The sequence below is a fragment of the Setaria viridis genome, chromosome 6 (assembly GCF_005286985.2).
Source record: "Setaria viridis chromosome 6, Setaria_viridis_v4.0, whole genome shotgun sequence".
In the NCBI taxonomy this organism is placed as follows: domain Eukaryota; kingdom Viridiplantae; phylum Streptophyta; class Magnoliopsida; order Poales; family Poaceae; genus Setaria; species Setaria viridis.
Genome location: NC_048268.2, coordinates 123,959 through 135,685, shown reverse-complemented (window position 1 = coordinate 135,685; position 11,727 = coordinate 123,959). Strand labels below are relative to the sequence as shown.

Below are 11,727 nucleotides of genomic sequence, written 5' to 3'. Positions count from 1 at the left end.
TAAATAACACCCCCCCCCCCCCCCCCCCCCCCCCCCCCCCCCCCCCCCGCCGCCCGGAAGCTTCCTCTCTTTCCTTCGAGGCCAACTATGGCCGACGCGGCGGCGGCCGCTCGTCTCCCGCCCGGCGAAGAGGAGGACGCGTGCCGAATCTGCCACCTCCCGGGCGAGGCGGACCGCCCCCTGCGCCACCCCTGCGCCTGCCGCGGAAGCATCAGGTTCGTCCATGACGATTGCCTGCTCCGATGGCTCGCCACGCGACGCGGCAGCAGCACGGCGTCGGCATCATCCATATGCGAGGTGAGGTTTCCTTGGCTGCTCCCCATCCATTCCCATTCTGTTCTTCGGATGGGGAGAAAATCGATTGGGGTTTTAGGCGCCTGCTGTGCTGGCTTCGATTCTTCAACGGAATTGGAATTGATCGACGAGGCTACTATGCAATCCAATTCAGGTGTGCAAGCGCGCCATCTCCATCGCCCCCGTCTACGCCGCAAACGCTCCCGCCAGGCTGCCCCTCCCCGAGTTCATGCTCGGCCTCGCCAGCAAGCTCATGGCCTGGTTGCTCCTACTCCTCTCCCTCCTCTTCGCCGTCTGCGTCTGGGAGTTCCTCATGCCGCTCACCACCCTCTGGGTCTGGCGCCTCGCCCTCTCCAGGACCTTCGCTCAAGTGCGCCACCTCCTCTCCCTCCGCGCCTCTGCCTTCGCCAGGCCCTACGCCCTGAGGTTCATGCCCTCGCCGGACACCGTCCTTGCCTGCGCCTCCATCAGGAGAGCCTTCCTCAGAGAGCTCCCCAACCTTAGGCAGCTCAACGCCCCTGCCAGGATCGCTGCTGACGCCCTTGCTCCCCTTGCGCTTTGGGTGGCCCGCGTCGAAGCTCACCTGCAGCGCCGCTTTGGAGGGTTGGATACCTTGCAGCTCCTTGCGCTGCACACCGTTGAAGCTTCCCTAATGGTATGTTTGGATTTATCAAATCCTTCCCCTCTCTTTCTTTACTCATTGTTCCCAGATAATTTGATTTTATTCGGTTCCTGACCAATGCGTTTCTTTCTTCCTTTCTTTCTCTCTCCAGGTGGTGGTAGGTGATGTGGCATTTGCTTTTCTGCTTGGATTTCTCCCCTTCTCACTGGGAAGAATAGTATTATGCTGCACGTCGTGTTTCAGTTTTGGCACTGTGGATGTAGCCCGCTCCTACACTTCAACAGCCATGGTACTTTTAGTTGGATATGGGTTTATCCTTATGGTGGCGCTTCTCTTTACTGGCTTGCATACTTTCCAGCAATACTCAAGGGGCGAGCGCCCCACCATCACCATTTACTTTGGCGTATTAACTGACTGGGTGTGCTGGCTGTCTAGCCCTCTTAGAATGCTGCCTAGCATACATGGGATGCTCGACAGGACATGGAGTTTCTTGCAGCAATTCTTCTGGGGGATCGTAAGTGTAGCCAATGTTTCTCTTAACCTTGCAGCGATACTTGTGATATGCCCATTGTTCTTTGGCTGGTTGCTTGATATCTGCACTTCAAAATTGTTTGGGGTGAAAGTACCTCAGAAGCTCCAACTTCTATTTGCTTCATCATTTGCTTCTACTGCCCTTCACTGGCTTATTGGATGCGTCTGTTTGAAGCTGCACTCCTCACTTTCAAGTCTTCTTCACCCGGTATGTCATATTGTGGTTCTTGGTTCAGCATGTCAGTATGCATGTTGTTTTGTTGTTTCAGAAATTAACCAGCGGTATGCATGTGTTTTGCGTGTCAATAGGTGTTCAGGCTAGGAGTTAGGGCCCCTTTTGTCCACACTACTGGAGGCCAAATCAAGATAGGGGAACCATTCTGCAAGTTTTATTTCAAGATTCTGCCGGGTCTTTTTCTCAGCGCTATCTATGTTGCAATGGTCATTTTTGTCCCTGTTGAAATTGCTTTTCATTTGGCACCTACTGTGTTCCCGTTAGACATCACGTAAGCTATCCATGCTAGCTTTTCATTGTGACAAAAAGGTATTTGTCAGTCTTTTGGCATCTCACCTCATTTGTTAATTTATTTTATGCTTGCAAATTGCAGCTACTTTGATCCTCCAACTCAGGGCACAGTACTTTGGCAAGCAGCACGGAACTATGCAGAGTTACTATCTGGTGTTCTTCTTCTGAAGTTTCTACTTTGCAATGCACTGAAATACCTTCAGCCTGGTGTGCTTGTGCAGAAGGTACTGTGGTATTTGTTTGCCACTACTGGACAGGTTCTTGGTTTGTCCGATTTATTGATTGCTCAGCCTGATGACTCTGGTCAATCCGAGATTGGGAATAGTGTCATACCAAAAGATCAGCACGGTAGGACTGCTGAGGCTAAGGACAAAAGGTATGCACCCCATCTGTTTGTACAGTGTTAGTAGCAATGCTGTAATTTTATTCTTAATTCTTTCCTCTGGCTTGATATAGATTGGTGTCTGACCATTTCTATTTGTTCATTCAGGAAATATGTACTAACTATATACTCGACTGCTTGTACTTCCATTTAGATTCACATATGCACAGTTAGTAACATGAGTTTTTTTTCCTTCAAAAAATTCAATGGCCAAAGTAATGTGTTATTATGTTTATGTCAGAGCTGGATTAGTCAAAATAGTCATATGTATCAATAGAAGTACCTATGCGGTCAAAGGAAAAAAGTACCTAAATTGCATCTTTTTATAAAAGGATCTTTTATCCCAAATTGCTAATAGTTTTTATATATGGATTTCATGCCTTTGGCAATCTTAATCTTTCTATACTAAATCTTGAGTGTATAAGGAAGCACTAGTGAGCACCGCATCATCTTGAAGATTTTCGCAATCTGATTAGATAATTCCCATTCAATGCACTGAAAGCCTCTTTAGATCTGGAGATTAGAAAAATTCCCTTTTGAACTGTAGGCTTCCCCAGCCAAACATTGGCTTCCTCGATATATTATAATGTAGTTTGAAATTTACACTGTTTCTCCACTGGTTTTGTTCAGACTTCAGATTTAGTCGCATGCACTCTAGCTTCCCAGCTTTTTAATAAATGATGATAATCTTGGGGAAAATATGTATTTTCTCCTAATATCTTGTTTATTTGCTGTTCTCATCCACTTTGCACCACTCAATTAACAAATGTTACATATCCAGAGGAATCTGGCACAGAGCTTGTTTTGAACATTTACCCCCCTTTTGGCATGATGTACCAGGAGATCTGCTGCTGTTCATATGGTGCTACTCATGGTTCTAGCGTGGCTTATTGTTGTGATATTCAATGCTGCTCTACTTGTTGCTCCAGTCTCAGTTGGACGTGCATTGTTGTTTGCCATCCCTCAGGTGCCAGTAGCAGGTGCTTTGAAGTCAAATGGTAATGATTGTACACTGAAGTTCACTAGACTTGCTTTGTGGACTAAGTTCATATGTTAAACTGTTTGAGCTTACTTGTGCAATTTTTTGGCTCAGATATTTTTGCATTTGCCGTCGGATTTTGCATCTTGTCAACTATTATTGCTGCCTCTAGAGATGCCTTTGCTTACGTGATGTCTGGGCGAACACGCCTTCTGGCTTCTATTGTCTGCAATTGGGGTACAACTGCTTTGAAGAGTTCTCCGCTTTTGTTCCTATGGGTGAGTTAGTCGAGGTGGTTTCATTATTAGTTTTCTGCTTCTGGTTGATTCAGCTCAGTGACTTGACTTTCTATCTGTTGTCAGGTTGTCATCATTCCCTTTCTGATCGGATTGCTGGTTGATTATCTGCTGATATCACCCTTTGGGCCACCCTACAATGAAGTTCCAGTTCTTGATTTCTTCTGCACCTGGTTCCTGGGGTTGCAATTGCTGAAATTCTGGACTAAGTTGGTGAGCAGTAACTTTTCTTGTTGCTTTCCTGATATTGTAGCTTGAAACTTTTGGATCAACAAAATTGTTTGCTAACCTGTAAGGTGGTTTGTAGCTAATTATGCATATTATTACTATTTGATTGGGTTATAATCAGGTTCACTAATTAGCGATGCAACTACTTTGGTTTTATTGTTTCTGAAGGTTCGCTGGACAAGGGTTGCCCCTTTCCTAGCCTATTTCATCGATGAAAGGTGGGATAGGAAGCTAAGTCAGGCAAGGGAGGATGGGTTTTCAGGGCTCAGGGCAATGTGGGTGCTGCGAGATATTTTGATGCCAATGATCGTGAAGCTCCTGTCTGCTGTCTGTGTTCCTTATGTGCTCGCAAAAGTCGTTGCCCCAGTACTTGGCTACTCTGCTCCCGTGAACTCTGTAGTGCTTCGTTTTGCATGGCTAGGGAGCCTTGCCATGTGTGTGCTCTGTTATATAGCCAAAGTACTCTGCAGGCTCGTCGTCAGGCTCCACGATTCGATAAGGGATGAGCGCTATCTCGTCGGGCAGAGGTTGCAGAACTACTACACTGACAATATGTAGCTAAAGATTCACTTGGTCTTTGTTAGTATTAAACAAGGTTTCTTTCTTTCTCTCTTTCTTTTTCCTGGAAAAACAGATACTAGCTATTCTCGTGCTGCGTGTATAGGATACCTAGTATTGGTTGGCAGTTTTACTGCCCGGGTCTATATATTTGTAAATATCTTTTAACTATACTAGTAGAATAGAAAAAGCTGCATGAAACCGTGATCTCATACAGCAGCTGCAGCTGGGTGCGTGATGACATGAGACCCAACCTAAAAGGGCAACCGGGCGGGAGGACACAGACAAACACGCAAGCCCTTTTTGCTTGGGCAAAGCATCTAGTACCTTTCCTATTCCTTGCATTAATTGGTAAAAATAAAAATATATTTCTAAAGCTTATTCCTTGGTCAAAATATGGTTCAAGTCCATTTATGAATGATATGTATATGTGCACGCATATGATCGAATGATGAAGGCCAAATTAAATTAAAGACCTTTCTTACTATAATTACCTTGCCTGCAGTGCAGGCATACCTTAACCACCACCACTTGTGTCTGAGAATTAGGCTATCATGCATGCAAAGTCATTCCAAACTTGACCCCCTCGGTTGAACTGAACAAAGACACAGAGAAAGTCATTCCAAGATAACAAGCTAGCGTCATCCATCACTGTACGAGCCTCCTGCCCCACTTGATGATGTCCTCCCTCCCATTTCTTCATCAGTTGGTTTGGTTCGTCATTACCACCACGGCCTGGCCTTTATATAAACACATCTCCATCCCAAATCCAAACACCCTTTGTCATCCACTACTTCTCTTCTTCTATAGCAGCCTTTTCAGTTCCTTCATCACATCACGGTTTGGCTCCCAATTAAGCGCTACAGCTCATCTGCAAGTTAAAGGGAATTATACATGGATCCCAAAGTTGCTGTTGCTCTGACTCTCTCCCTCGTTGGCGGCTTAAGCACCTCACTTGGTACTTCAATTCCTCTCTCATTCTCTGCATTATATAACTAGGATGGCATGAGTTGCAGTACATTATTTACTCATGCATGCCAACAATAAGGACAAATATTTTGAGCAGGAATTTCCTCAAGAGTAAGTTTCATGGTACTGCATGTAGCCATAAGCCTTTTGATAACAATAGGAGTTGTACATTCATTTTTGGAGAAGCTCAGGATTTATAATCCAGCTAGGCAGACACTGAATGCAAGATGTTAATTAAATTATTATACCTCAAGCAGCTGCCCTTTTCGTAATGCTTTTTTTTCCCCCAATAATACTTGCATACTCTTCACCAGGTGCACTGTTGGCTATACTCAATCGTGCTCCAAACAACAAAACACTCGGGGTGCTACAGGTTGATGCTATGCCTATTTACTAATTAACTAACTACTCCCCATAGAGTTACGTTCAAAGAATAACAAAAATTTTGTAGGGCTTTGCTACTGGACTAATGCTGAGCATGTCTTTCTTTGACTTGGCTTATGATGCTGTCAATGCGATTGGTTTTCTGAAAGGAAACCTTTGGGTAAGAAATGCAAAATATTCTGTTGGGCATTATTTATAACCACCTCTTCTTAACATTTTTACTTATGAATTGTAGTTTTTTGCTGGAGCACTGCTATTTTCAACAATTGCTGATGTTTTCCCTGAGCCGGATTGCACTTTGGAAGATGAAAATGGCAAACAGGTCCAGCTTCCCTCGACTTAATTTAGTTCACTAGTCAGTCACATTTTAATAGGAAAGCTAACATATGATTTTCTGCTCAATATTTTATTCATAAAAGACGGTTGGGGGCAGCATAGCAGGAAAGCAACTTATGATGCGACACCGTCGAAGAGTTATCTTTAGTGTAGTTGTCACAGCAATTGGTAAGCCTTGAACATGCCTAACATACTTTGATGGATTTATATAGAATATAGTTTCTAACAAAATTATCTGTATATTTTGTTGATGTCTTTGTATACAACAATTTAGGAGTTCTATCAGTATCCATATATTTATTATGTTCAACCTTGAAACGGAATATGAAACTGATGAAAGCAAATAAATATACCACGTGTGCTGTAAAAATAAATATCATTAATAATTATTATGTCATACTAGTGTTTTGAATAACATCACTTCTTTATAGGTCATGTTGTACGTGTAAATATAATTTATCAAGTGATACCTGCAGTAAATTTTCAGGTCATGTTCAATGAAGATATAATGTTGATAGTTTCTATTTTGGTGGATCTGATTAAACACCAAAATTATAATCATTATTTTTTCATGGACATCACATGATTACACGATAAATATACAATGATGATTCAAGTTTATGAAATTCCGCATTGTTAAATAAATGATCTAGAGGGCAAGGTGCATATATACGTGTAATAATATGCCTCTTCCTGCAAGTTTAATTGGTCTTAATGATTGCATTAAAAAAAATCAACAGTTGCTGGTGTGAGTTTGCAAAACTTCCCTGTGGGTACAGCTGCATTTCTTGGAACAACAAAGGTATTGTTCATTGTTTCCCACGTTTAGATAACTTGATATTTCTTTACACATGGTCAGTGTTGAACTATTTCTGACAATCAGTTACAACTGAACTTTTCAGTATTTACTGAATAAGTTACTCATGAATACTCATCCTTTTTTTCTATTGAATTATCAGTTGATGATTACAAGATTCAATGAAACCAAATACTGTTTTTTTGGGCAACTATATGCATTTATACTTATATTATTTCACATGTATTTTTATATCACGTTAGTCATATCAATCGCATTCCATCCCATTTCATAATAATTTTTAGTTAAAAAGAAACTATTTTAATCCCTGGACGATGGGTAGCTTAATAGACATGCTCAATTCTTGTCCGTCATTGGTGAAAAGCTACCTTTAACATTCTCAAAATATGAATGAGGCCCAATTTTCCTGAGCTGTAGACCTGTACTTCCTTGTTTATGAGTTGTTTATTGCATGCTAAAGAGGAGCCAGGCTTCTCTGAAGCTCAGCTTCATAACCCAAAACATGCATTTACCTGCCTTTTTCTGGCTTATGTAATGAGCCCAGGCTTTAAAACTGGGACAAAAGGAGTCCAAGTACGAACCTGAATTTTCATTATCAATAGTAAATATCTAATGCTGTACAGCTAACTATTCTCTTATCCACCTATCAGGGCTTCCGTGTCGGTTTGAACTTGGCTCTTGCAATAGCTCTACACTACATTCCAGAGGTAATCTTGACTCTACACTGGCTTTTGAATGGAACTCGAAACGGTTTTCACCTCACCCGTTCTCAATAATGTCACCCCACAGCCTTTCTATTGCTTTTGGTGGGTATAGATGAAACTTTATATTCCCATTCCAAAGTGCAAACATGGAAGCATATAGTTCCTAGTTTTTTTGACCAAAAGAAACATTGGATATATGTTAGGGCCGTTTGTGAGGATTTCTTCCAAAATAGTTTCACCTGTGAAGCCAAAGCTGCTGAATCAAAAAACTAGCTTCACCCAACTTCTAGTTCATTGTAACCCCGGCTTAAAAATAACTTCAAACTACGGTGCCTCGATTTGCGCAAAATAGGTGAAGCTGAAACCGAAACAAGCCTCGCCAAATAGGGCCTTATTAGTATCCAATACACTTGTTAGTTATTACAATATGGTGAATTTGGACATAGTTATACAAGCTGTAAGCTTATTTCTTCTCACCAGTCACCGCACAGTTCAGTTCACAACACAAATCAAATGTGCTAATATCTGCTGTTGCTGCTTTGACTCATCTACAGGGTATTTCAGTAGCTCTCCCAGCGTACTTTGCCACTTCAAGGTACTGACTATATATCTATTTACAGAAATTCATTTTTGTATATGTTATAACAAAGTGCTGAACCACATATTCTATCATATAATAACCACTGAATGTTTGAAAAACGTCAAACAAATATGACTTGGTACTTATCTGCAAAATAAACAAATAACCTTTACACTTCTGGCAATACTAACTTTTCATGTCTCTGGTGCAGCAAATGGCAAGCCTTCAAACTAGCAACACTATCCGGCTTTGCAGAGCCACTAGGTGTAGTTATTGTGGGTAGGTTGACTGTTTTAAGTTATTCTTCATCAGTACTTTGCACAAACCGTCAGTTTAATTAATATCTGAACCAAGCCTACCTTAAACCATAATAAGCACAACTTTTGTTATTATATTATTGACTTAAAACAGACATGGGGTTTAACGACACAACACAACATGGTAATACCTTTGTGTTACTTAATAAAAAGAGACCTCGACCAACTGATCTAGGCTAAGTTCCTTTGTGTTATACTTAACATATTCTTAATTCCAATGAAGACCTAAAGTTTTTGGAATAATATAAACTAAAGGGCGGCAAAGCATTCTGTAATCCCGATTCCAAATTCCAAATGAATGCGTCGTCAACAGCATATATAGAGATAAGTGATGACTAATCTACCAATGGTTAGTGGTTACTATCTGGGTCTTAGAAAGATTGCTTAAATCAGTATGATGCAAGAGACGCATTGAAAAATTCCCTTATTAACTAGAACATTCTGTTGCTATGCACTAGTGAAGGAAATTAAATTCGTAATAATGTTCAGTTAACATACACATGGAGCTTAGGGATAATTTAATTAGTGTTTATTGTTATCCGTAACACTAGAAGGTAAGTTTGATTCCAAAGGTTAAAACTTTACAATTGGCAACACGTCATGATTTTGAAAACTTATTGAGTTCATACAGTAATGTATGTTACGTTGTACCTCAATGCAATGAATGTGAGACCAAATTTTCTTGCAGCATACCTATTCCCAAGCAACTTGAACCCTGAATTATTGGAAGGTCTACTTGGATTAGGTAACTGCATTTTTTAAAAAAAATCATTTCTTTAAAAAATTAAAAGTATTCGCTCAACTGATTTTTTTTTTGTGTGTGTAGTGGGAGGAGTGATGGCTTTTCTAACATTGTATGAAATGCTACCATTAGCATTTGAATATGCTGGACGCAAGGATGCTGTTAAAGCCGTATTTGTGGGCATGGCTTTTATGTCAATGAGGTGTGTCACGCTCTTAGCATATGGAACAAGCATATGCAGACATCTCAAACTGCATGAAGTAGCATGAGGATGTAATTTGGTTAGTTTGATAAACATAGTAATTCTGTATCACTTTCTTTTGCAGCTTGTATTTCCTAGATGTTAGCCTCCCAAAGGAGATGGGTGCTTAACATGATTTGCGCCTAAACCAAATGATGTTATGGTCAAGAGCAGTACAACATGGGTGTAACAACAAGGTACAATGGCTTCATAGAACTATCACTCTATGTACTAAGAGGAATTAAAATACACTATCATATGTTATTGGGGGAAAGTATGAAGTCTAAGTTTACCAGAAAAACAATTCAATCTTTAAACTGCAGAGGCATCTATTTGAATTCAGCCCCATAGAGATTTTCGCATTGACACAGACCGATTGCTTTCATGCTGAAACAACATTGAAATTCTGAATAATTAATGCATGTATGTATCTACTACAATATTTCACTTCGTTCTGTGATTATGCACTAATATTAGCTGACATTAGGATATAAAGAATATTAGCTTGAGATATCTTATGGTGCCCAGAAAATAAAAGACAATTAACATTTATATAAAATAATTTCCTATCTATCTTTTCAATGAGCAAAACTATGCATACAGTAGTAAATGTTCTGTGAAAAAAAAGACATCACAAACTTAGCTCATTGTTTAAGAACAGACACTGTCTATGCATTTTCCAGTTTCAGATATATTCCCCATAGTCCTACACTGTAGCGCAAATAGGAAACAACATTTTAAAAAATAACTAAAATAGGTTATATAAATGATTTAGTGTTCTCTTGCATGCGGTAAAGCAAGATTATTTTTTTTTGGGGGGGGGGTGTTAATAGTTTGACCAGCTTACCTTTGTATTTCATTAAAAAAAATAGTGTTTTCTTGCATGCGGAAAAACAAGATTATGTGGGGGCTAACACAGATTCACCAGCTTAACTTTGTATTTCATTCAAAAAAATTGATCAGACGAATCTTGAAATCATGTACAGGTGTTGGTGGGAAGGATCGATGTGCATACAGTTCCACATCATGAGATGGTTTCCGGAAATAGTGGACAATACAAAACGCAACTATATTTATCAAGAAAAGAAGTACAAACAGGGCACATGACACTAGGTACTAACATGTTATGTACATCAAGGGCCGGATTGTATATATTCGAGAAAGCAGACACAAACCACTAATATGATGTAAATAATGAATGATTGATTAAATAGGTGAACGGAGAGTTGTTATGAAAAATTGAAATCGAGTACGTTGTCATCGATTTTTTTAGATGGTTTACCCTTTATTCCCCTATCTTATCCGTGGTGTCGCTCACAATGCATAACGAGGCTAAAGGATAGGGACCTATTTATAAACTCCTCTAGTGTTCCGAAAAATCCGTATATCCTAAATCATGTCACCAACCACGACCAGACATGCCAGTTTGGTGAGTCTAAAATATATACTAGTCCCTAGCACGCATGTGTGAGTCATGTGCCATGATCAATTGTGTATATGTGATCAATTACAATTTGATCATGTGCGTTAACACATCCATCAAAACAATTCCAGCTCTTCCGTCGTGTTGTACCCGGGTCAAATATGTACGTACATAAAGAAATATTCCAATAGAGTTGATCTGAATTAATTCATCTAGTGTATTCCAGCACAAACGTCCTCGGCACCTCAGTACCATTTCCTCGAGTTGAATTCCACATCACTTATTCCCTATCATATGTATTTGAATAATTCCACATGGAGTTGAACAATAGCCATAGTATATGAATAATGTTGAAAGCTACATAAAAACCGAACATCTCTCACTTGGATGAAACATTTCAATCAATAAAATAAAGTTCCATGTATCTAACATTTTTAGGAAATAATTCCATACTTTAGTGAGTGAACCTCCATCCACGTTAGTTCTATACAAATAAATTGAAGAAACATACCTGATTTTATTCATCACCTCTTGAATACGATAATTACTTCTCAATGTGTTTACTTTTACTATAAAATTCCAAAATAAGTGATGGGTTCTGATGCACTTTCCATGACCTTTTATGTTACAGGAGATTCACTTAACCACACACTACCTTCCACTGCTCTAAAGTAGCAACAAATTCCAGTTGCTAAGGTACGGTCATATCTGGAATAGCATAAATTCCAATGCCATCCATCCTTTCACTTTCCTTAGGAGTATATATATAGATGCTTTAAGAAGTGTGCAGTTTTTCAT

General features: G+C 40.1%; 2 protein-coding genes across 3 annotated transcripts; both read left to right on the top strand.

Annotated features, from left to right (window-relative positions):
* Positions 1-49: 49 nt before the first annotated feature.
* On the top strand, positions 50-4,628 carry LOC117860908 (probable E3 ubiquitin ligase SUD1). 2 transcript variants are annotated; one of them, XM_034744336.2, is made up of 10 exons: positions 50-297; positions 449-949; positions 1,068-1,205; positions 1,275-1,655; positions 1,757-1,953; positions 2,056-2,349; positions 3,196-3,353; positions 3,449-3,612; positions 3,697-3,843; positions 4,027-4,628. In XM_034744336.2, the coding sequence occupies exons 1-10, from the start codon at positions 88-90 to the stop codon at positions 4,414-4,416; spliced, it is 2,580 nt and encodes an 859-aa protein (XP_034600227.1). In that variant the 5' UTR covers positions 50-87; the 3' UTR covers positions 4,417-4,628. The 2 variants fall into 2 exon arrangements, with proteins under 2 accessions (XP_034600227.1, XP_034600226.1); XM_034744335.2 differs by having other exon boundaries at positions 1,068-1,655.
* Positions 4,629-5,127: 499 nt separating this feature from the next.
* LOC117860909 (zinc transporter ZTP29) lies at positions 5,128-10,778 on the top strand. Its single transcript, XM_034744337.2, has 13 exons — positions 5,128-5,374; positions 5,700-5,758; positions 5,837-5,929; positions 6,005-6,091; positions 6,189-6,273; positions 6,846-6,907; positions 7,573-7,629; positions 8,181-8,221; positions 8,418-8,485; positions 9,212-9,268; positions 9,350-9,467; positions 9,592-9,703; positions 10,493-10,778. Exons 1-12 carry the CDS (start codon positions 5,311-5,313, stop codon positions 9,635-9,637), a joined length of 837 nt encoding a protein of 278 aa, XP_034600228.1. The 5' UTR covers positions 5,128-5,310; the 3' UTR covers positions 9,638-9,703; positions 10,493-10,778.
* The last annotated feature ends 949 nt before the right edge of the window (positions 10,779-11,727 follow it).